Here is a 23,420-nt window from a genome sequence, read left to right on the forward strand (position 1 = left end):
TGTGGTAGCCGAACGTGCTAATGTTTAAGAATGTTATGAATACAAGACATTAGAAAACTTGTAGAATTGGCAGTTTAACAGAGTTAAACATGAGGTGTGATATATTTTGGCTTAGAAAAATAGTAATACTACCTGTTTAAGTAGGAAGCTTGTGCTGCAGAATAAGTAAAGTGAGTCAGGATTAGACAAATGAATCAGTACTGGCATCGCAAGTCAACAAAACAATTAAAATGCTAATAATGCACAAGGATTTAATCCTTGGCTATAGAAGTCAGAAACAATGAAGATTACTTGAACATGCAGGTACTGAAACCAGTTCTGTTCATTGTTATAGAAAAAGCATAGATGTTCAGAAGAAAGTGAAAAACAAAATTACAAATGCAATACCAGAACTGACAGATCATAACTTTCAGGATAAATCTGGTAGGTTGCAGATGATGCCTCAAAAAAAGATAAATTAGACATGGCCTGATAGAGCACTTAAAAGTTATAATGTTGGACAAGTATATATGGTGAGAATACAAAAAAAATGATTTCATAAATTGCTACTGATAAATTCAAAACAAAACTAAGGAGTTTCTTCCATCTATGGTTGGAATATAAAAATCATCACATCAGGAAATGGTTGAGGCAAATGTCTTAAATAATTTCCTTTAGAGAGCAAATAAGGACCGAAGAGAAAGATGTGAGGAAAGCCTGAAATATGCTAGGCAGAATTAGAGGAGACGATGTAGAGCATAGATACCGTAATGGACTACCTATGACAAATTACCTTCTAAGTGCTTTCTGATTAAAAAAAAAAGAACTACTGAATTTATTTTGAACAGTCAGTTATGATTAATCAAAATTATAGACCCGTGAAAGGCACTGCTCTTAGTGTTTATTCCTGATGTGGATCTGATTAAGAGACCTTTAGTCAAATATTTTGAACAGGCTGCACTTGTTTTATTTCTTTTATAGTTTTAGTTAGACTTCATAATCTGGCGGGTCTTTATATGATTCATTGTATGCCATGTACACAAACACCACGTCCTGGATTATGCTTAAGTAGAAATTCTACAATTGGTTTCAACCACTATAGTTTAAGAAGGATCAAATCATCTAGAACTCATACTATACTCTGAAGCTCCCAAGAAGGTGACTTTGATGAAAAGGTCCATCAGCAGACAAAAAGCCACTCGGCCCTTCATTGCTAACAAAGTGGGCAGCTATATGGCACCAGAATATGTGACAATACTTCCAGGCTATCCCCAGCACACCCTTGGTTATGTTAGTTGTTAATGCAAACAACACATTTCACTGTATGTTTTGATATACATGTGATAAATAAATGAATCTGAGTTGCTAAGAAGATGCCAGTGCAAAGGAACAGTTCGTATTCTACAGGTAGCTTTCAACCCAGTGGTATGAGCATTGAAAGTTTCAAACTCAGGGACCCACACCCACTATTGTTCTTCTCCCACACACACTCATCCATCCACTTAGTTTTCTTCTCCTTTTGTTCACCTTTCCCATCCAGTGCCCTCCCCCACCTGGTTTCATTTGCCTCCATTCCCCTCCCCATATGGTTCCACCTATCACCTATCAGTCTGTCCCACCTCAATCCCATTGCCTCATATTGATCATAAAATATGGGAGCAGAATTGGGCCATTCAACCCATCAAGTCTGCTCAACCATTCCATCATGGCTGATCTGGGATCCCACTCAACTCCATACACTTGCCCTCTTGCCATATCCTTTGATTACTGATCAGGAAACATTCAAATTCTGCCTTAAATGTACCCACTGACTTGACCTCCCACAGTCTGTGGCAGAGCATTCCACAGATTTACTACACTCTGGCTAAAAGAATTCCTCCTTACCTCTGTTCTAAAGGGTCACCCTTCAATTTTGAGACTGTGCCCTCTAGTTCTGGATATCCCCACCAGAGAAACATCCTCTCCACATCCACCCTACCCAAGTCCTTTCAACGTTCAGGAGGATTCAATGAGATCCCCCCACATTCTTCTAAATTCCAGTTAGTACAGGTTCAAAGCTGCCAAACACTCCTCATTGGTTAAGCCCTTCATTCCCGGAATCATCCTTGTTAACCTCCTTGGACTCTCTCCAAGGACAACACATTCTTTCAGAGATATGGGGCCCAAAACTGTTGACGGTACTCCAGTTGCGGCCTGACTAGTGTCTTATAGAGGTTCAGCATGGCCTCCTTGCTTTTATATTGTATTCCCCTTGAAATAAACGCCAACATTGCATTTGTCGTCTTTACCACAGTCTCAACCTGTAAGTTAACCTTCTGGGAAAGTCCCTTTGCACCCCTGATGTTTGAAGCTTCTCCCCATTTAGATAATAATCCATATTATTGTTCCTGTTACCAAAATGCATTATCCCACATCTCACAATACTGTATTCCATCTGCCACTTTCTTGTCCTTTCTTCCAATTTGTTTAAATCTTACTGCAATTGCATGCTTCCTCAGCACTACAAACCCCTCCACCTATCTCCATATCATCCGCAAACTTTGCCACAAAACCATCAATTCTATTATCTAAATCACTGACAAACAATATGAAAAGTAGTGGTCCTAATACTGACCCCTGAGGAACACCACTTGTCACTGGCAGTCAACCAGAAAAGTCCCCTTTTACTCCCACTCTCTGCCTCCTGTTTGTCAGCCATTCCGCTATCCATGCCAATATCTTTCCAATAACACCATAGGATTTTATCTTCTTAACCAGCCTCATGTGTGGCACCTTATCAAATGCCTTCTGAAAATCCACGTAAATGACATCCACTGCCTCTCTCATGTCCACCCTGCTTGTTACTTCCTCGAAGAATTCTTTAACAGATTTGTCAGGCAAGATTTCTTAAAGAGTAGAGTGACATTTGCAACCTTCCAGTCCTCCAGGACCATGCCAGAATCAAGTGATTCTTGAATGAGCATGACCAATGCATCCGTTATCTCTTCAGCAACCTCTCTCAGGATCCTAGGATGCAGTCCATCAGGCTTACGTGACTTATCCACCTTAAGACCTTTGAGTTTGCCTAACATGCTTTCCTTTGTAATAGCAATGACACTCATTCCGCTCCCTGACACTCACGGACCTCTGGCACACTGCTAGTGTCTTCCACAATGAAGACAGATATAAAGTGCCTATTAAGTTCATCTACCATTTCTTTGTCCCTCATTACTACCTCACCAGCATAATTTTCCAGTGGTCCAATATCAACTCTCACCTCCCTTTTATTCTTTATATAACTGAAAAACTTTAGGTATCCTGCATTATATTATTGACTGGTCTGCCCTCATATTTCATCTTTTCCCTTCTTATAGTTTTTTTAGTTACTTTTTGTTAAATTTTAAAAGCTTCCCAATCATCCAACTTCCCACTCACTTTTGCTTCCTTATCTGCCCTTTCCTTGGCTTTTATGCAGTCCTTAACTTCCTTTGTCAGCCATGGTTGTCTACCCCTGCCATTTTCAAACTTCTCCCTCTGTGGGACATACCCTGCACATTGTGAACTATTCCAAGAAACTTTATGGATCTCTGCTGTGCCGTCATTCCCGCCAGTATCCTCATCCAGTCCACCTAGGCAAGCGCCTCTCTCGTGCCTCTGTAATTCTCTTTATTCCACTGCGATACTATATGTGCTAGCAATCTTTCCTCTAATCCCCTCAGTCCTGATGCAGCGTCTGGATCTGAAAAAAGTAACTTGAACTGTTTCTTTCTCAGTAAAAGAACCAACCAGTTACCCTCTACCACCAACCTCCTCAATCTAGCAGAATTGGTCCTCACCCTCAACAAATTTTCCTTTCACTCCACCCATTTTCTCCAGACTCGAGGGGTAGCCATGGGCACCTGCATGAGCCCTAACTATGCCTGCCTCTCCATTGGCTGTGCAGACCAGTCCATGGTTCAAACCTTCCCTGGTAATGCTACCCAACTCTCCCTCCATTACATTGACAGCTGTATTACTGTTGCTTCATGCACCCATGCTGATCTTGTCAATTTCATTAACTTCGCCTCTAACTTCCACTCTGACCTTAAATTCACTTGGACCATTTCTGACACCACCCTCTCCTTTCTTGATATCACTGTCTCCGTCTCTGGAGACAAACGGTTGACCAACATCTTTTATAAAACTACTGATCCGTACAGTTATCTTGGCTATACCTTTGACCCAACTTATCTCCTATATAAAAAAATGCTATTCCCTTTTCTCAGTTCCTTCGTCTCCACTACATCTGCTCCCAGTATGCGACTTTCCTTTCAAGGACATCATAGATGTCCTCCTCCTTCAAAGAACAGGGTTTTCCTTCCTCCACTATTGATACTGCCCTGATCTGCATCTCCTCCATTTCCTGAGCATTTTCCAGCCACCTTAACATTAATAGTTCCTTTTGCCCTTACCTATCACCCCATGAGCCTAGGCATTCCAAAATATCATACACCGCAACTTCCTCCATCTCCTAAGGGATCTTGCCTCCAAAAATATCTTTACCTCTCCACCCACCTTTCCACTGGGATCACCACCTCTGTAATTCCCTTGTCCACTTGTCCCTCCCAGCACTTATCCCTGCTAGCAGTCAAAGTGCTACATGTGCCCATTCACCTCCACTCAGAACTCCAAACAGTCCTTCCAGTTGAGACGACGCTTCACTTCACCTGCGAATCTGCTGGGAGTCATCTTTTATGTCTGGCAGTCCCAGTGCAGCCTCCTCAACATTTGTGTGACCTGTCGAAAATTGGAGGAGCATTTCATCTAGCACCTCTGCCCTATCCGCCAAAAACAGAGCTTCCCAGTGGCCAAACATGTTCCACTGTGTCATTCCATAGCCACCTCTCGTGCCAAGATGAGGCCACCCTTAGCGTGGAGGAGCAACACCTTGCATTCCCTCAGGCCTCCAACCTGATGGCATGAATATCAATTTCTCCTTCCAGTAAAAAAATACCCTCCCAACTCCCCTCTTCTACTTCCCTTCACTCTAGCCACTTGCCTCTTCTCACCTGCCTATCATCTCTTCTGGGTCCCCTCCTCTTCCCCCTTTTGTCTATGGACACTCTCCTCTCCTTTCACAATCTTTTCTCCCCAACCCTTTATCTTTCTTACCCACTCCCCACCTGGCTTCACCTATCACCTTCAAGCTATTCTCTGTTCCCTCCCACCACCTTAATCTGCCATCTTCCCCCTTTCCAGTCCTAAAGAAGAGTCTCGGTCTGAAACATCAACTGTTTATTCATTTAAGTGGATGCTTCCTGACCTGCTGAGTTTCTCTGGCATTCTGGTGTATAGCTTGGTTCCATTCATCTACTTTGACTGTTTTATCTTTTTATGTTCCCAGCATGCAACAAACTACCAGTCTCAGGTTTCAAATTATTAATTATGCAAGCATTTTTTCCATTTTCTATACTTTTGGGTAAAGAATGCTTCTTTTCTCCTGAATGACTAACATCTATTCAGCCCTAAAAGCCTAAAGCAATTCATCCTACAAAATTATTTATTTCAGGAATATGGCCAAGTTTATAAACACTTACTTCCAAATCCATCCATTCATCGCTCAGAGTTTTTCTAATATTCTGGTGAATCTATGCTGTATTCCTTCTAAGGTCCTGTAGATGGGTTTTGCATCATAGCTGCAAAAGATTTCCTTTTCTTCACATTCTATTCATCCAATTTATAAAGGTAAACATTTTTAAAGCCTAATAAATGTTGCTGATCTAGTTATAAGGAACCTTTAAATCACATTATATCCTCGATAACAAGAATGCAAGAAAATAAGTGTTGCCCGCCCCCTCAAGCCTCCTGGGTCATTTAGTATCATTATTGCTGATCTATTATGATCCTACCTTATGAACGAGATGTTTAATTATCTTCAAATGAGAAAAATCTGCAGATGCAGGAAATCCAAGCAACACGCACAAAATGCTTCCTTTCTTCCATGGCCTTCTGAACTCTCCTATCAGATTCCCCCTTCTCCAGCCCTGTATCTCTTTCACCAATCAACTTCCCAGCTCTTTACTTCACCCCTTCCCCACCGGATTTCATTTATCACCTTGTGTTTCTTCATCCCCTCCCCCCACCTTCTAACTCTGACTCCTCATCTTTTTTTCTCCAGTCCAGATGACGGGTCTGTACTCTTTTCTGTTCCTCCAGCTTTTGTGCTGTGTTGTTTAATTATCTACCACTACTCGAATGTCTCTGAAAATTCCATCTTCATACCATTGTAATTGCCCTTTTTTAAGTTGAAAACACTGATACGGACCTGGAGAGTTCACCTTCAGACTGTATCTGGAACAATACCATGCGGTAGTCTCTGCTTCTGAAGGGATTCTTAGCCACAAAATCTCTATTAATCTTCCTCTTTACAAAAGACCAAGTCTAAAATAAAACTTTTCCCAGGTAGGTTATGTAATACAGGGGTCCCCAACCTTTTTTGCACCGCGGACCGGTTTATTATTGACAATATTCTTGTGGACTGGGGGGATGGGCGACGGAAGGGTTGCCAACAGACAAGAGTAGCAGTCAAATACATTGTGTTTACCCTGAGAAAGACTACCATGACCATGAAGCCTTGTGCGGGCACCTAGGTGCGCATGCGTGTACGTGCCAATTTTTTTCTACAAATCATTTTTGGCGATTCTGTTCAGTGAAACTACACTGTACATACATTATTTCTACTTTATATAGGCTGTGTATTTATCATATCATTCCTGCTTTTACTATATGTTAGTGTTACTTTAGATTTTATGTGTTATTTGGTATGATTTGGTAGGTTACTTTTTGGGTCTGGGAACGCTCAAAAATTTTCCCATATAAATTAATGGTAATTGCTTCTTCACTTTACGCCATTTCGGCACAAAAGGTTTTATAGAAACGCTCTACCTTTGTGGGGGAAATACAGGACAAATCAATTTAGCCCAATATACGGGATATCCGGCTAATATGGGACAGTTGGCAACCCTGGGGTGGGGGGCGGGGGGGTGGTTAATCACGACTGGAATATAGGTGATAAGTCAACTATAAATCACTTATAAGTTGCTAATACGCTCAATTTTGTTTCTAAAAGGGTTTAATCTAACAAATTTAATATTAAACACACAGCGCATATTTTCCTCGCATGAATATAATGATGTCAGTTATAAGCCACTTATAAGTCAATAGCATCATAACATTTTAAGTAACGTTTGGATATTAAACACACAACACATATTTTCCCCATATGAACATATAAAATCATTGCAACACACCAGTATCGCTGAATCAGTGGGAGCCCTGGGCTTGTTTTCCTGCAACAAGACGGTGCCATCAAGGGGTGATGGGAGATAGCGATACTCAAAGGGTGTTCCTTATGTCCAGTCTATTCTGCGATTTAGTTTTCGTTGCATTCATTGCAGAAAACTCCACTTCACAGAGATATGTTGGAAATGGAAGTAACGTTTTCAGTGCTTTCATAGAAACATAGAAAATAGTTGCAGGAGTAGGCCATTCAGCCCTTCGAGCCTGCACCGCCATTCAGTATGATCATGGCTGACCAACCAACTCAGAACCCTGTACCTGCCTTCTCTCCATACCCCCAATCCCTTTAGCCACAAGGGCCATATCTAACTCCCTCTTAAATATAGCCAATGAACTGGCCTCAACTGTTTCCTGTGGCAGAGAATTCCACAGATTCACCACTTTCTGTGTGAAGAAGTTTTTCCTAATCTCGGTCCTAAAAGGCTTCCCCTTTATCCTCAAACTGTGACCCCTCATTCTGGACTTCCCCAACATCGGGAATAATCTTCCTGCATCTAGCCTCTCCAATCCCTTTAGGATTTTATATGTTTCAATAAGATCCCCCCTCAATCTTCTAAATTCCAACGAGTATAAGCCTAGGATAGCCACCTTTCATGGCTATCTCAGGATATTTAGCCTCGACTTTGATCCAGAATGCTGGCAGAGATGTTATGTCAAACATACTTTTCAGCCTGCCGTCATTTGCAAGCTCGAGCAGTTGATCTTCTTCCCGCGCTGACATGGATGACGTGTGTGTAATGACCTCGCGTGCGTTCAAGTTCAACAGTGAGCGTGACAGGGAATGAGGAAAGGTGCAGCTGACTCATATCACCAAATCATATCATTTCCTCGTAGCACATGCTTTGCGGCCCGGTGATTGGGGACCACTGATGTAATATACTGCTCTAAGAAGCAATCACTGGCAGACTCCACAAGTTACTCTTCTGTGATAACCTTGCCAGTTTGGTTTGTCAAATCAATATGCTGATCGAAATCTTAATCCTATCTTAAAAAGTTAAATTGAACATTAGTTAATGCACTCAAGATTTTTAGAAGCGACACTCTGGATATTAGGAAGAATTATTAGTAATTTTGCGGCATTTAGATGTAAATGTGCATTTGTTTTTACTGATTGATTAGAGACCTGCAGTAGAATTTCATTGAAAGTTTATTTGTCTGGCGGAATATCAGCTTAATGTTCAGAAAATGTGAACATTCAGGGTAAAAATATAAAAGGTAATATGCATATTTTAATTCTGTGATAGTGTTGTGGGTGGTAGACAGAAAGAATCTAAATTGAAACCAAAGCAATGTACATTGCTTAAGAAAAAAAAAATACTTTTGAAGCTCCATGTGCAATACTAGATGCGGGGAATTTCTTAACAATATAAATTGTCCATACTGGAGTACTACATCAACCTAGCATTTACAAACCTTCAGTTATTGGAGCTAATAGTGCAAAATAGTCTTCCATTGGGTAATCTTTAATTTTTTTTATTAATTTTTGTGTTAATTGAAATTTAAAGAAATATTTTGGAATTGTTTAAGCATTTTGCTATCAAAATACAGAAAATAATATTTCAATTATTATATCCAATATGCCTCTTCTGCCTATAAAACATTACTGGTGTTTTTGTCATTCTTTTATATCAGCTATTTCCATTATTAGTAATTGGATTTATAATGTAGTTGCTCGTGGAGTTTATTGTTGCATGATTTCACTTACTAGCTCGTAGTGAATTTCAAACTTGGTCAATTTTTACTGCAGAGAAGCTTGCACTCTTAGCTTGCTACTTTTGGATTCACTTTGTTTCATTATTTAACTAAATTTAAAACTGGAATTTCCAAACTAAAAATGTAGATCTAATAACTTGTATATCTTACTTGTCCTCTGTCCAGGCTTCGCTGGAAGAACATTTGTACTTCATTCTCCATGTACAAACTCTTTGTCAAAATCTAGTTCATCAATGTCAATTTTAAGCCTTGTTTTTAACATCAATTATTTCATTTTGTCTTTAGTTCTCAGTGGACTGTGTTCCAGTGATTGTCCTCACAAAGTAACAGTAAGTACTGCTTTGTTACTATATCTAAATAAAGCAATGTTTAATTTCACCATTCTTGCAAGTTCAAAAAAGCTTGAACAGGATAGAAATGGTTTTTGAAAAATGTTTGATCCATATCATTACTAAGCATTTTGCTTTGCAGCATGTGTTGTTAAAGCTTCCCTTTTACATGACATCATGAAATTACAAAGTTGGTTCGATTAGAAAATAACACAACGCAAGTTCTTAAGTGTTGTTCTTTTGACCACAGCACTCGTGCTTTACATGTTAAATTGATAGAGGTCATTTGAACAGTTATTGATTAAAAATAGTTAAAATGAACCCAATATAGAAATGGCCAATAATTACAAAAAAGGGTTATATGTTAAAGTTATTTAATACGATAAGAATAGCCGTGCGAAAATAATAAATTGATTAGGTTAGATCGTTTTCCCAAATCTGAGTTGTTTTTGTTCAAATAATCAAAGTTTACTACATTTGAATATGGAGGAAGAATCTAATATGTTGGTGTCCTTCTCACAATAATGTAATCAAAATAATTTGAGATAGTTTCAAAAGTGGATCCATTTCTCATAGATGTTCTACCTATTATATGAGTGACTTTGTTTTCTTTTCTTGGACTGAAATATGACAATCTTTTTCTACTCTGTAGGAGATATGAATTCTTTGTATAATAATTAATTTACACTTTGAGGGTTAGAATTACAATTACTATCCCATCCTTGTTCCCTGGGATTGCAAAGCTAGTCAGGCATCTTGAAGATTGTATTGTGATGAATATGACCATAAAATTTTTGGCTCACCTTATCATCCTCAAAGGCTTAGGTGTTTTACAATGCACAAGTCTGATTAATGACAGGGGAACATTTAAATCCTGCTTCGCAAGCTTACAGTATGTGAGGAAACTCAGTACATTTCAAAGTCTCCAAGCCTAGACTAAGAGAAATACAATATATTTCTACATTAGAATTGAACCTCTATATATATTTTCTTTGCTGACTTTATTTTCAAGATATCACAAACTAAAGTGATTCAGTATAGGTGTGATCATTTTAATAGTTCCCAAATTAAATGTAATTTAAGTTTCCAAGCTTGCTGATAGTGTATTACAGGTGTTATGTAATCCGCTCTATTTTACTTTCCTCTAACTCACTTCAATGCTTACGTGATATTTAATAAGCTAGTTTTTACTTCTTCCCTGATATATTATTTTCCTTCACTCCAAGCTATTTTTCTTATATTCATGTTGGTTACATTATAATCTACAATTGATTTCATCTGACAGCCTACACCTAGTAATATGCATTGCATTAAGAGCTTCATTTCTCACTTTGCTATTATGGTTAAGTTTTACAAACAAAAAGGACTTAAAGGTACAGGCAATTTCTTTACACCTGTTTTATTATGACAGTTTGCAGTTTTTGCACCTATGCCACAGTTGCCTACATGTACTTGTAACTGTTTAGAAATTAACAGTAGCACTGATTGTTTTCAGTTTCTTGTAAAGGGATTTGAGATTGCCACAGCCAGTCTATTCACTTCAGTCAATGTCCTGTGTGTTTCAACATGTTGAAAATACAAGTCTAAAAGGTTTGCAAATGTGTCTGTTTAAATTTGATCCTAATGAATAACTAATGAGAATACAGTTCATTTGGAGTGAAGGAGCCAGTGAATGCATTTGATGGTTTGCTAGAAGTTGCTTACATTAACTCAGTAAATATAAATAATACTTGACAAGAATTGTGGAAAATTGTTTTAGAAATTCCCTTTTTGCTGTACAGCTCTATGATAATAAATTTAAAGTAAAGAAAGCATGAATGAGAAGAATTGTACTTCTGTACATTGTGTTCGTGTAGAGAAACATCAGTGTCAGCACTATAAGATATATGTCTCTGTATGATCAATGAAGCAATGTTCTAAATTATCTACAATGATGAAAGTGTGGGTATCAAAAATTCATTTTCACCTGTTTGAAAATAGTGACAAAATGATGCAATTTGAGAGCAGCACAGTGAAAACCAATGTATAAGCGTACAACAGCGTTCATACAGTTTTGTTGAATGAAGTAACGATTGTTTCAGTAATGGATCTTAAGAAGGAACATACTGAAGCAAATTAACTGTAAGACATAAACTCCTTCAAAAATATAAGACAAATAGGCATATAACTGCCAGTTCAGCTCCCCGACTCAAGCAGTCCGTCTCCATTATCTGACACCCAAATAACACGTATTATTATTATTATGCCAGAACCTAATACACAAGCATCTTTCTTTCATTGGTAACACTTAAAATCTCACCTTCCCAGAAAAGTTAAAAGGAAGTAAGAATTTGGATGGTAGTCATTAGTAATCCCAATAAATAAAAACATCATAGATAATTATATGGAACCTAAAAAATAAAATTGTGTCTGTGAAAATGTTCATTTGCTTTACAAATAGTCTATGATATCTAGCAGCTTTCCTAAATTAGTCAAAACGATAGATGCAGGCTAAGTAGTAATGACATTTTCCGCATATTTGATAGCTTTTTCCAACCTCATTAATACTGGTATAGTTGTCTGCTGAACTCATATGGTAGTAGCCTTATTTTTGAGCCTGGAAATTCACTTTCAGACGATGTAATCAAAGCAAAAGATGGATGTGACATCTGAAGTGACTGCATAAGTGTTTTGCCTATGTGCCTTGAAAATTATGGGAATGACCAGTCTTTGATTGTGTGTTGGAAAGTCGTCTTCTCCTCTCTCAATTCATTGGATCTTCTTCTTTCATAATTAACCCTTTATTGTGTTTGCCACATTGTACCAGCAAAGGTAGCCGCGTCACCTTTGATTTGGATTTTGTTCAGGTCAGTCCAGGAGTAATGAAGAAGAGCTATTCTGGGGTGTGATTCTGTAGGGTCAATGATAGACCTTTGTCTGTGACTTTGTACTTCCATTGGTCTTTACTGTTAAAGAAGGTGTATCATTGTAGTTAATCCCATGAGGATTTCTTCAATTTGAAATGTGATCTAAGTATGCTTTTTGACTGACAGTGGATCATGTGTGGTGAGCTTGCAAAGATGCAATTGGCAAAATAGCTAATGGAGGCTTCACTGTCAGGGGAAGTGATATTTACTAGTACCAAAGCCAGTGCAACAAAAACTGACTTAAGTGCTCCAGCAATGAAATAAATTGTCCTCCTTGGTTGCAAATCTAACACCTTGGTGCTATGACTATTGATTGAGGAAGGAGCACTGTACTCCATAGTGGAGCACATCATGGTCAAATTGGAGGCTTGGAGAATACTTTTGTTTGTCTTGCAGTACTTGTTCTTGGGTTTTCAAAAGTGAGAAAACTCCCAGGAATGACAGGTGCTGCAATCCCCACAAGAGCCTGATACCTCTTCTCTTTTCTTCTGGTGTTTAATGAGTATTGCTTGAAGATAAGGATGTAATGCAGCTACTTCATGGAGAGTACATTTTCCATCATTGCCCCTGTGGAAGCTACTCTCTGGCTTTTAAACAGTTTTATGATGGAGGTAAAATGCTGTTGTTTTGATTTGGACAGATCAGGGCATAATTTTCAACAAAGGAAGTGCTTCTGCGATTCTCATTTTTATTCAGTGGGGCACTTTCTTGTCCATTATCCATGACCATGCAATTTATTCCGTGTCAGCACAGTGTGTGAATTTGGTGAAGCTGTGTCAAGAATGTCATTCATATAAATAATCAGGAGGGGATGGGGCTGAAAATGATTCTTTTGGGGATCCATGTGGGCACAGTTGATGTACCTCCAAGGTAAACATGAAATTAGCAGAAAAGAACTCCTTTTCCCTGGCTATAAGCATTTTGTTTCCTCATCTTTGAAGTCTGTTTTGTCTTTTGCCTCATGTATTCCTTGTGCTCATTTCAACATCCAAAAATGAATTGAATTCCCAGCCTTAATGCTATTCTTACTGAACAATTGTTTTATTTTCATATATAAGCAGACTTAAGTTATTCAACCTAACAAATCTTCTCTAGCATTCAATCACGGCTGAGTTTTTCTCCTTAATCCCATTTTCTCACTTTCTCCCTGTAACCCTTAATACCTTTATCAATCAGGAAGTTACCCATCTTTGCTTAAATGCATGCATTGACTTGGCCTCTATAGTTCTCTGTGACAAGCCCCACCAATTTATCACCCACTGGCTGAAAAAAATTACTCTTCATCTCAGTTCTAAACAGGTATCTTTTTATACTGAGGCTGTGCCCTCAGATCCTAGACTCTCCTACTCAGGGAACTATCCTCTCCACATCCACTCTGTTCAGGCCTTTCAGTATGTTCTGATATATCATGAAACGGGATTTTTGTATGCTTTCTGTCGGCCTACTTTAGTACTTTGTTTACTGATGTATATTCAGCTTTTATGGTTTACTTATTTGCCTTGAAACCACTTTACAAATTTGAAGATTAAATTTCATTATCTGCTGTAAACACTGCTACCTTTGTAAAACAGTATATTCTAACTTACCACAAGGAACCAAAAGAGAAATGCCAACTTTAGATCATGAAGTGGCTTGACAACATGTTAAGACATTTTCGCCAGTGGGAAAATCATGAACAAGAGGTTGTAACTACGAAGTAAGGGGCTAGTCAATCAAAACTGAGGTTCATGGAAATTTTTCAAAGTATAGCGAATCTCTGAAATGTTCAGCCACCAAGGTGGCCTGATCATTTAATGTATTTGAAGAGGACATGGTAATTATTTGAATGAAGAATTAAGGGTTCAGGGGAATGGACATTGAAATGAGTTAGGCCAGCATAGAGCAGCATGATTACGTTGAATGGTGGGACTGGCTTCAGGGTCTGATGGCCTGCCCCTATTTTCTTATGTTCTGTGTAAATAGTTGGTAATTTTTTTGAAGAAGTGTAAACATTTGACTTACTCTGAATGGATAAGTTGACCTCATTTTGAGTTGAACTGACAGCTGCTCTGTATTCATTTAGCATTTAGGTTCATGCTCACAGAAGTCTTGCACTAGGAAGTGTTGTACATCATGAAAAATCATGTTTTCAGTTCTTGAAAATCTTTTAAATAACAGTGCTAAATTAGGATTAGTATACAATCTGTAAAGTCTTTGAACATTTTTGTTCTACCCCATCTCTCCTTGTAGATTAATATTTACATCAACTGGCAAAGACCAAAGGCCATGTGGAGGGTTTGAATGTTCTATGTAGCATTTAAATTTGTCAACCATATGTACATTTAGCTCAGCCAGTTCTTAGCTTGGCGTCATGCAGTACTTTTCAGTTGTTAAAATGTGCTGTTCTGATCATCGTGGTTCCTACTGGGTGTACCTTATGTTGGCGGCATGGCTGCTCATGCATCAAAATGAAAGGACAGCCTATAACTGTTTCCCTTCATGAGCAGAGAAATTACACTTGGTGATCTGTATGTTTCACAGAAGGAAAAAGAAAACAGTAAAGAAGTATGTACTCATATATTAATGTAATAAAATATTTGGCTTTTGATATAAGACAGGAAAGATCAGCAGAGCCAGTTCTTTTCATTTATTGAGTGAGATTATTATCGGACAACAATGCATCTAGAAACCGTCATGTAACAGAGAGCAAGGCAACCAGTTTAAAAAATCCAAAGATTATTTCAATAATGTCAGCATAGATTTATAAAGGAAAGTGAAGTAAGATCAATTCATAAATGTTTTAAAGTCATTGAAATGTTGAAAAACACCACAAGCTTAATGTTTAGGAATTATGCTTTGAATGAAATTACCTAAAAGCTGTTTCACTCTTTTTGATATGTTGCATTACAGAAATCGACTTTAATTTGCTTATTTTCCAAACCCTTTGACATATTTAATTTTTTTCTAGTTGATGTGAAACAGTTGGCTCTTTAATGACAATTATTGCCACTTCATTTTTGGTCACTTTTAAATATTTTTGGTGGATGGTAAAGGAATAGCGTATGCTGAATTTCATGTAAATCAAAGTTACAAGACACAGTAAATAATATAGATGAAAACAAGAAGTTAAGAGATGATCTAGTTGCATCAAGTCAACAAAACAGCAGCAGAGTTTATTTATTCCACACAAAACAGAGAAAATTCAAAGTACTTTCTAAATGCTGATAAATTAGGAATCATGTAGCAGGAAAGACATTTTGAGTCTAAGAAATAACAGACAGATGTGAAAAGTATTCTAGAAGACTAATGCAACTTCAGTCTTTCTTTCAAGGAGACTGGAGTGATATGGGACAGTTGAATAGAGCCTTGTTTGGAATACTGCATTGAGTTTCGAGCCCTACAGAATAAGAGAAAGTAGTTCTTGGAGAAGCTCACCAGAGATTCAACAATTTGGAGTTTAATTGTTCTAAGACTGTAAGATGTAGGAGCAGAATGAGGCCAGTCAGCCCATCGAGTCTGCTGCGCCATTCCATCATGGCTGAATTATTATCCTTTTCAGTCCCATTCTCCTGCCTTCTCCCCATAACCTTAGATGCCCTGATTAACCAAGAACCTGCATTTTAAACATATGCAATGACTTCGCTCTCACAGGTGTCTATAGCAATGAATTCCACTGATTCACTACCCTGTGGCTAAAGAAATTTCCCTTCATGTCAGTTCTAAATAGACTTCACTCCACTCTGAGGGTGTGTCCTCCGGTCCTAGACTCACTGTAGGAAACACCCACTCTGTTCAGGCCTTTCAATATTCAATAGGTTTCAAAGAGATTCCCCCCCGCCCCCGATTCTTCTAAACCCCAACGAGTACAGGCCCTGACCCATCAAGTGCTCATTATATCTTAACCCTTTCATTCCCAGATTGTTCTTGTGTATCTCCTCTGGACGCTCTCCAATGCCGATCTTTTCTTAGATAAGAGGCCCAAAGCTGCTCACAGTGTTCTAAGTGCAGTATAAGCAATGCTTATAAAGCCTCAGCATTACATCCTTGCTCTTGTATTCTAATCCACTTGAAATCCCAAGGCTCTTTGCAGCTCTGATTTTTTTAATTTTCTCCCTATTTAGAAAATAGTCTATGCATTTATTCCTTGACCAAAGTGCAAGACCATACACTTCCCTACACTATGTTCCATCTGCCACTTCTTTGCCCATTCTTCCAGTCCTGGGCAGACTACCTGCCCCTCCACCTATCTTCATATCATCAGCAAACTTGGCTACAGAGCCATCAATTCTGTCATCCAAATTACTGATGTATAATGTGAAAAGAAGCAGCCCCAACACTGATCCCTGCAGAACACCATTATTCACCGGCAGCCAAACTGAAAAGGCCCCCTTTATTCCCACTCGTTGCCTCCTGCCAGTCACTCAAACTTCTATCTATCACAACAGGAGATAATCTGCAGTTGCTGGAAATCCAAGCGACACACATAAAATGCTGGAGGAACTCAGCAAATCAGACAGCATCCATGAAAAAAAGTACAGTTGGCGTTTTGATCCGAAACCCTTCAGTATCTTTCCTGTAATACCATGGGCTCTTATCTTGTTAAACAGCCTCATATACAGCACCTTGTCAAAGGCTTTCTGAAAATCCAAGTAAACAATATCCACTAACTCTCCTTTGCCTATCCTGCCTGTTATTTCTTCAACGAATTCCAACAGATTTGTCAAGCAAGATTACCCTTTAAGGCAATTATGCTGACTTTGGCCTACTTTATCATGTGCCTGCAAGTAACCCAAAAATTCATCCTTAATAATGGACTGCAACATCTTCGCAATTACTGAAGTCAGGCTAACAGGCCTATAATTTCCTTTCTTCTGCCTCCCTCCATTCTTAAAGAGTGCAGTGACATTTGCAATTTTCCAGACCTCTGGACCTAACTACCTTCAGACCTTTCAGTTTCCCAAGCACCACCTTCATAGTAATAGTAACTACATTCATTTCTGCTCTCTGACGCAAATTTCTGACATACTGCTAGTGTCATCCACAGTGAACACTGAAACAGAATATATTAAATTCATCTGCCATTTTTTGTCCCCCATTACTACTTCTCCAGTGTCATTTTCCAGCAGTCCAATATGTACTCCCAACTGTCTTTTTACTCTTTATATGTCTGAAAAACGTTTTGTTATTCTCTTTTCTGTTATTGGCTAGCTTGCCTTCATATTTCATCTTCTCTCTTCTTAAGGCTTCTTTAGTTGCCCTCTGTTGGTTTTTAAAAGCTTCACAATTCTCTAACTTCCCTCTAATTTTTGCTATATTATATGCCCTCTTTTGTTTTTATGCTCTTAGACTTCCCTTCTCAGCCATGGTTGCCTCATCCTCCCTTTAGAATACTTCTTCATCTTTGGGATGTTTCTGTCCTGCGCCTTCTGAATTACCCCCCGTAACTCCAGCCGTTGCTGTTCTGCTGTCATCCCGAACAATGTCCCCTTCCAATCAACTTTGGCCGGCTGCTCTTTCATACCCTTGTAATTCTTTTTACTCCACTGTAATACTGATACATCTGACTTTAGCTTCTCCCTCAAGCTACAGGGGGAATTCTATTATTTTATCATCACTGTTTCCTAAGGATTCCTTTACCGAAAGCTCCCTAATCAAATCTGGTTCATTGCACAACACCCAAACCAGAATTGCCTTTCTCCTATTGGGCTCAACCACAAGCTGTTCTAAAGAGCTATTTCGTAGGCATTCCCTCTCTTGGGATGCAGCACCAATCTGATTTTCCCAATCAACCTGCATATTGAAATCCCCCACAGGTGCCCTTCTTGCATGCTTTTTCTATGGTGCCCCACATACTGTCTACTATTCCAGAGGCCTGTATATAACCCCCATCAGGGTGTTTTCACCCTTGCAATTATTTAACTCAACCTTCAAGGATTCTGCATCTTCTGATCCATGTCACCTCCTTCTAAGGATTTGATTTCAGTTTTTACCAATTGAGCCACCCCAGCCCTTTTGCCTACCTGTCTGTCCTTTCAAAACAAGGTATGTCCTTTGATGTTAAGCTCCCAGCTATGATCTTCTTTCAGGCACGACTCAGTGATGCCCATGTTGTACTTGCCAGTCTCTAACTTCTACAAGGACATCTACCTTATTCTGTATACTGCATGTATTCAAATATAACAACTTTAGTCAAGCATTCATCGCCTTTTTTAATTTTGCCCGCGTGGTGCACCTCAACTCATGCCACTAACTACGATTTTGGCCTTTCATTTGCCTGTCCTTCCATACAATCACACTACGCACTGCATCAGCTTGTATACCAACTGCCTCATCCCCAGCCCTATCATTCCAGTTCCCATCCACCTGCCAAAGGTAGTGTAAACCCTACCCAACAGCTCTAGCATGCCCACCTGCAAGGATGTTAGAACCTTCGAGTTCGGGTGTAACCATCCTTTTTGTACAGGTCATACCTTCCCTAAAGAGATCCCATTGATCCAGAAACCTGAAGCCTTCCCCCTATACCAACTAACTCCTCAGTCATACTTTGTCACTCAGTTACTCAATGTGTGGCTAAAGAATTGGTGCAGGGAGACTATGAAGAATCAAACTTATGAAGAAGACTACATACGTATTCCCTTGACCAGAAAATAGACGAGATTTTAAAAATGTTCAGAGAATTTCATGTCTAAATATAGCCTGTGAATGGATGAAGAATGCAATATAATAAACTGTGAGTTACCCATTCAGGAACTTTTATACAAAGTTTAATGGACATTTATCAATCTTCTTAAGACACTTGACAATTAATTACTTTTTTTTAAAATCTTTGATGATTTTTCTTCCTTCTGCATAATACTGTATTGCTCTATCTTAGTCCAGTAAGTCAGGGGTCCCCAACCTTTTTCGCACTGCAGACCGGTTTCATATTGACAATATTCTTGCGGACTGGCCGACTGGGGGGGGGGGGGGGGGGGGGGGGGGTGGAGGGGGCAGGGGGGAAGTGGTGGTGGTAGGGTTGCCAACAGCCAAGAGTAGCAGTCAAATACGCTGGGTTTACCCCGATAAAGACTACAATGACCATGAAGCCTTGCGCGGGCACCAGCGCGCATGCGTAACTTGCGCATGCGTGTATGTTTTTTACTACAAATCGTTTTTGGCGATTCTGTTCGGGGGGGAAGGTGTTAATCACGACTGGAATATAGGTGATAATTAGCTAATACACTCAATTTTGTTTCTAAAAGGGTTTATCTAACGAATTTAATATTAAACACAGCGCATATTTTCTTCGCATGAATATAGTGATAAGTCAATTATCAGGGGAGGACAGAGGAGCTTGAAGTAAGTGTTGAACAAACTTCCAGTAGAAGTGGTAGAGGCAGGTTCGATATTATCATTTAAAGAAAAATTGGATAGGTATATGGACAGGAAGGGAATGGAGGGTTATGAGTTGAGTGCAGGTCGGTGGGACTAGGTGAGAGTAGCGTTCGGCATGGACTAGAAGGGCAGAGATCGCCTGTTTCCGTGCTGTAATTGTTATATGGTTATATAAGTCAATAGCATCATAACATTTTAAGTAACGTTTGGATATTAAAGACACAGCGCATATTTTCCCCGTATGAGCATATAAAATCATTGCAATGCACCAATATCGCTGAATCAGTGGGAGCCCTGGGCTTGTTTTCCTGCAACAAGACGGTCTTATCGAAGGGTGATGGGAGACAGCGATACTCGAAGGGGGTTCCTTATGTCCAGTCTATTCCGCAATTTAGTTTTCGTTGCATTCATTGCAGAGATATGTTGGAAATGGAAGCAACGTTTTCAGTGCTTTCGTGGCTATCTCAGGATTTTTTGCTTTGACTTTGACCCAGAATGCCGGCAGAGATGTTATGTCAAGCATACTTTTCAGCCTGCTGTCATTGACAAGCTCAAGGAGTTGATCTCCTTCCCGCGCTGAAAAGCATGACACGTGCGTAATGGCTCAACAGTGGGTGTGACAGGGAACGAGGAAAGGTGCAGCTGACTCCTATCGCCAAATAATATCGTTTCCTCGCGGCCCGGTAGCACCTGCTTTGCGGCCCGGTGGTTGGGGACCGCTGCAGTAAGTCATCATGATCAATACTGTTAGTTGAATTAATGCCTAATTACGAATCAAATTTGTAGAGAATCAAATTACATCTTTTTAAAACATTATATTGCCGAGTAACAACCGCTCAGTGGAAAATCTGCAGAAGTTATGCTGCTCTTTGTTGTTTTTCTTTCACTCCAATCCAAGTTGCTATCTGGTACAACTGTTGCCTAAGGGGGTCATACAGCTGTATGATGGGAATTTTTTGATGTTGCAGTAATTGTGCATGATCAAGAATTCCCATCTGCAGTGTGCAACAGCAACACAAGATTGGAGTGGGAGCTGGAGCTGCAGTACAGGAGAGAATTATCACTGGTTCAGTGAACATGAGAAATGAGAAGAAGGGGGAAAAAACTGCATGAGCTAGAAGAATTGTGCAGTACGATATGGATAAGGAGAAATAGAGTGGCTTTTTAAATTGGAAAAGGCAGCAGGGATTTAATGAACAATTGTAAAACACAGTAATCAGATTGAACAGCAGAGAGTGATGGTACATGTCCTTGATAGCCTGCTATTTCTCCGAAATAAATTAAACTATTTGCCAACATCTTCAGTTTTCATACTAGCTCTGCTCATAACTTGTTATTGGCACAGATTTCGTAAGGAAAACGAAAGGATGATTGCACAGTTTAACACGTGGCTGAGGAGTTGGTGTAGGAGGGAGAACATCAGATTTTGGATCATTGGGCTCTCTTCCAGGGAAGGTGGGACTTGTACAGAAGAGACATTTTGCACCTGAACTGGAGGGGCACTAATATCCTAGTGGGTAGGTTTACTAGTGCTCACTAGGGTGGTTTAAACTAGAGATGCACGTAGATGGCAACCAGGGTGCAGGGACAGATAATGGAGAGGTTGTAGAGATTGATGTTGTTAAGGTCTGAGACAAAGTCAGGAATCAGAAGGTTGAGCATGGTGCAACTAATGTCCTGAGCTGCGTATATTTCAGTGCAAGAAGTATCAGAGGAAAGGCAGATGATGAGCTCAGGGCACGAAAAAACACATAGAAGTATGATATTGCAGCCAGTTGTGAGACTTGGTTTCAGGACTGGCAGCTCATTGTTCCGGGATTCTGTCATTTTAGACGAGACAGAGCAGGAGGGATTAAAGGGGAAGGGCTGGCATTACTAGTCATGGCAGTGCTCATTCAGGGCAGACTTGGGAGGCTTTATGGGTGGGATTGAGACGGTAGCTTCCCTGTCGGACTAGAGATTTTGAACCACCTGTATGACCTGGCATTTTTACGGTGGGAACTGAAGTCTCAAAAGTGCAGAACGGTTGCGGTGCGGCGTGTACAAGCTGAATCGAGGCGGTAGGGTCCAGGTTGGAGAGCAGGGAATGAGCCAATGTTCAGCTGATGCGGACTTGGAGTCAATTTGATTCAGCAGATCTGAGGCGACGAGAGTGGAGACAATGCAGAGTCAAAGCAGTGGGGCCCAAACCTGCACCTGAGAGTGAGGAAAGATCCATGGTTTGATCGATTTGAACGCCAAGCCAAATTGGAAAAGTTGGGTACAGGCTGAATAGAGGTGGCAGGGCACTGGCCCAAGAGCATATCAAAGCGGCATGGTCTGGGTCCAAGAACAAGGTCTGGATGACTTAGGCACCATACCAGATCGAAAAGGATGAGGGGTCCGGAGGCGATGGGCGGGCCGGTTCAAATCACTGCTCCACAAGGTTTACTGATCTCTGCACGGAATTGTGGTTGTGGCCTGTAACTATCACAGTGTGGACTCCCTTTTGTGAATTTCAGTCCAGAATGCTATTTGCTTACTTTTATTGTTCGCACGTTTTTTCATTTTTTTTCTCTGCATGTTGGGTATTTGACGTTCTTCTTTTGTTTTTAATGGGTCCTATTGGATTTCACTGTTTTGCAGCTGCCTGTAAGAAGGTGAATTTCAAGGTTGTGTAAAGTATACATACTTTGATAATAAATATACTTTGACTTTGAATAAGAAAGGTGTGACCATGTTAATGGGGCTATATTACAGACCATACAATAGTCCGTGGGATTTAGAGCAACAAATTTATAAGGAGATCACAGATTTTTGAAAGAAACATAAGGTTGTTATAGTAGGTGGTTTTAGCTTTCTACATAATGACTTGATACGTAAGGACTGGATGGGATAGAGTTTGTCAGATGTGTTCAAGAAGGTTTTTTTAATCGTTACATGGAAATCCCAGTGAGAGAGTGCGTGATACTTTGATCAGGGCAGGTGACAGAAGTTTGTGTAGGGAAGCACAAACTTCTAGTGATCGTAATGCCATTAGTTTCAAAGTGAGTAGGGAAAAAGATAAGTCTGGCCTGTAGGTTGAGACTCTTAATTGGAGAAAGGCCAATTTTGATGGTATCAGAAAGGGTCTGGCAAATGTGAAATGGGATAGGCTGTTTTTCTGACAAGTGGGAGGTCTTCAGAAGTGAAATTGTGAGAGTACAAAGCTTGTATGTGCCTGTTAGAATAAAAGGTAAAGATAACAGGTTTAGGGAACCTTGGTTTTCAGGAGATATTAAGGTCCTGGTTAGGAAAAAAGAGGAGGGGCATAGCAGGTATAGACAGGTAGAAGCAAATAAGGTCCTTATGGAGTGTAAGAAATGCAAAAGAACACAAGAAGGAAATCAGGAGGGCTAAAAGGAGGCATGAGGTTTCTCTTGCAGACAAGGTGAAGGAGAATCCCAAGGAATTCTACAGATATGTTAAGAGCAAAAGAATTGCAAGGGAAGATCAGAATGGTAATCTATGTGTATAGCTAAAAGGGATGAGGGGGGTCTTAAATAGATTTTTTGCATTTGTATTTACTCCTGAGGCGGACACGGAGTCTATAAAATAGAGGCAAAGCAGCAGTGAGGTCATGGACCCTATACACATTACAGAGGAGTAGGCGTTTGCTGTCTTGAGGCAAATTAGGGTAGGTAAATCCCCAGGGCCTGACAAGGTGTTCTCTCAGACCTGTGGGTGGCAAGTGCAGAAATTGCATGGGCCCTAGCAGAGTATTTAAGTCATCCTTAACAACATGTGAGGTATCGGAGTATTGGAAAATAGCTAATGTTGTTCTGCTGTTTAAGAAAGGCTCTAA

General features: G+C 39.8%; 1 protein-coding gene across 2 annotated transcripts in view; it reads left to right on the plus strand.

Moving 5' to 3' along the window:
* Nucleotides 1-23,420, plus strand: part of itfg1 (integrin alpha FG-GAP repeat containing 1) — a 261,975-nt gene that overhangs the window by 183,375 nt on the left and 55,180 nt on the right. For both annotated transcript variants that reach the window (XM_072279639.1, XM_072279638.1), the window contains exon 13: nt 9,295-9,338. In XM_072279639.1, the coding sequence (XP_072135740.1) occupies nt 9,295-9,338 (44 nt within the window). The remainder of the gene's footprint in view (nt 1-9,294; nt 9,339-23,420) is intronic.

Source organism: Mobula birostris, chromosome 15, assembly GCF_030028105.1.
Source record: "Mobula birostris isolate sMobBir1 chromosome 15, sMobBir1.hap1, whole genome shotgun sequence".
NCBI lineage: Eukaryota > Metazoa > Chordata > Chondrichthyes > Myliobatiformes > Myliobatidae > Mobula > Mobula birostris.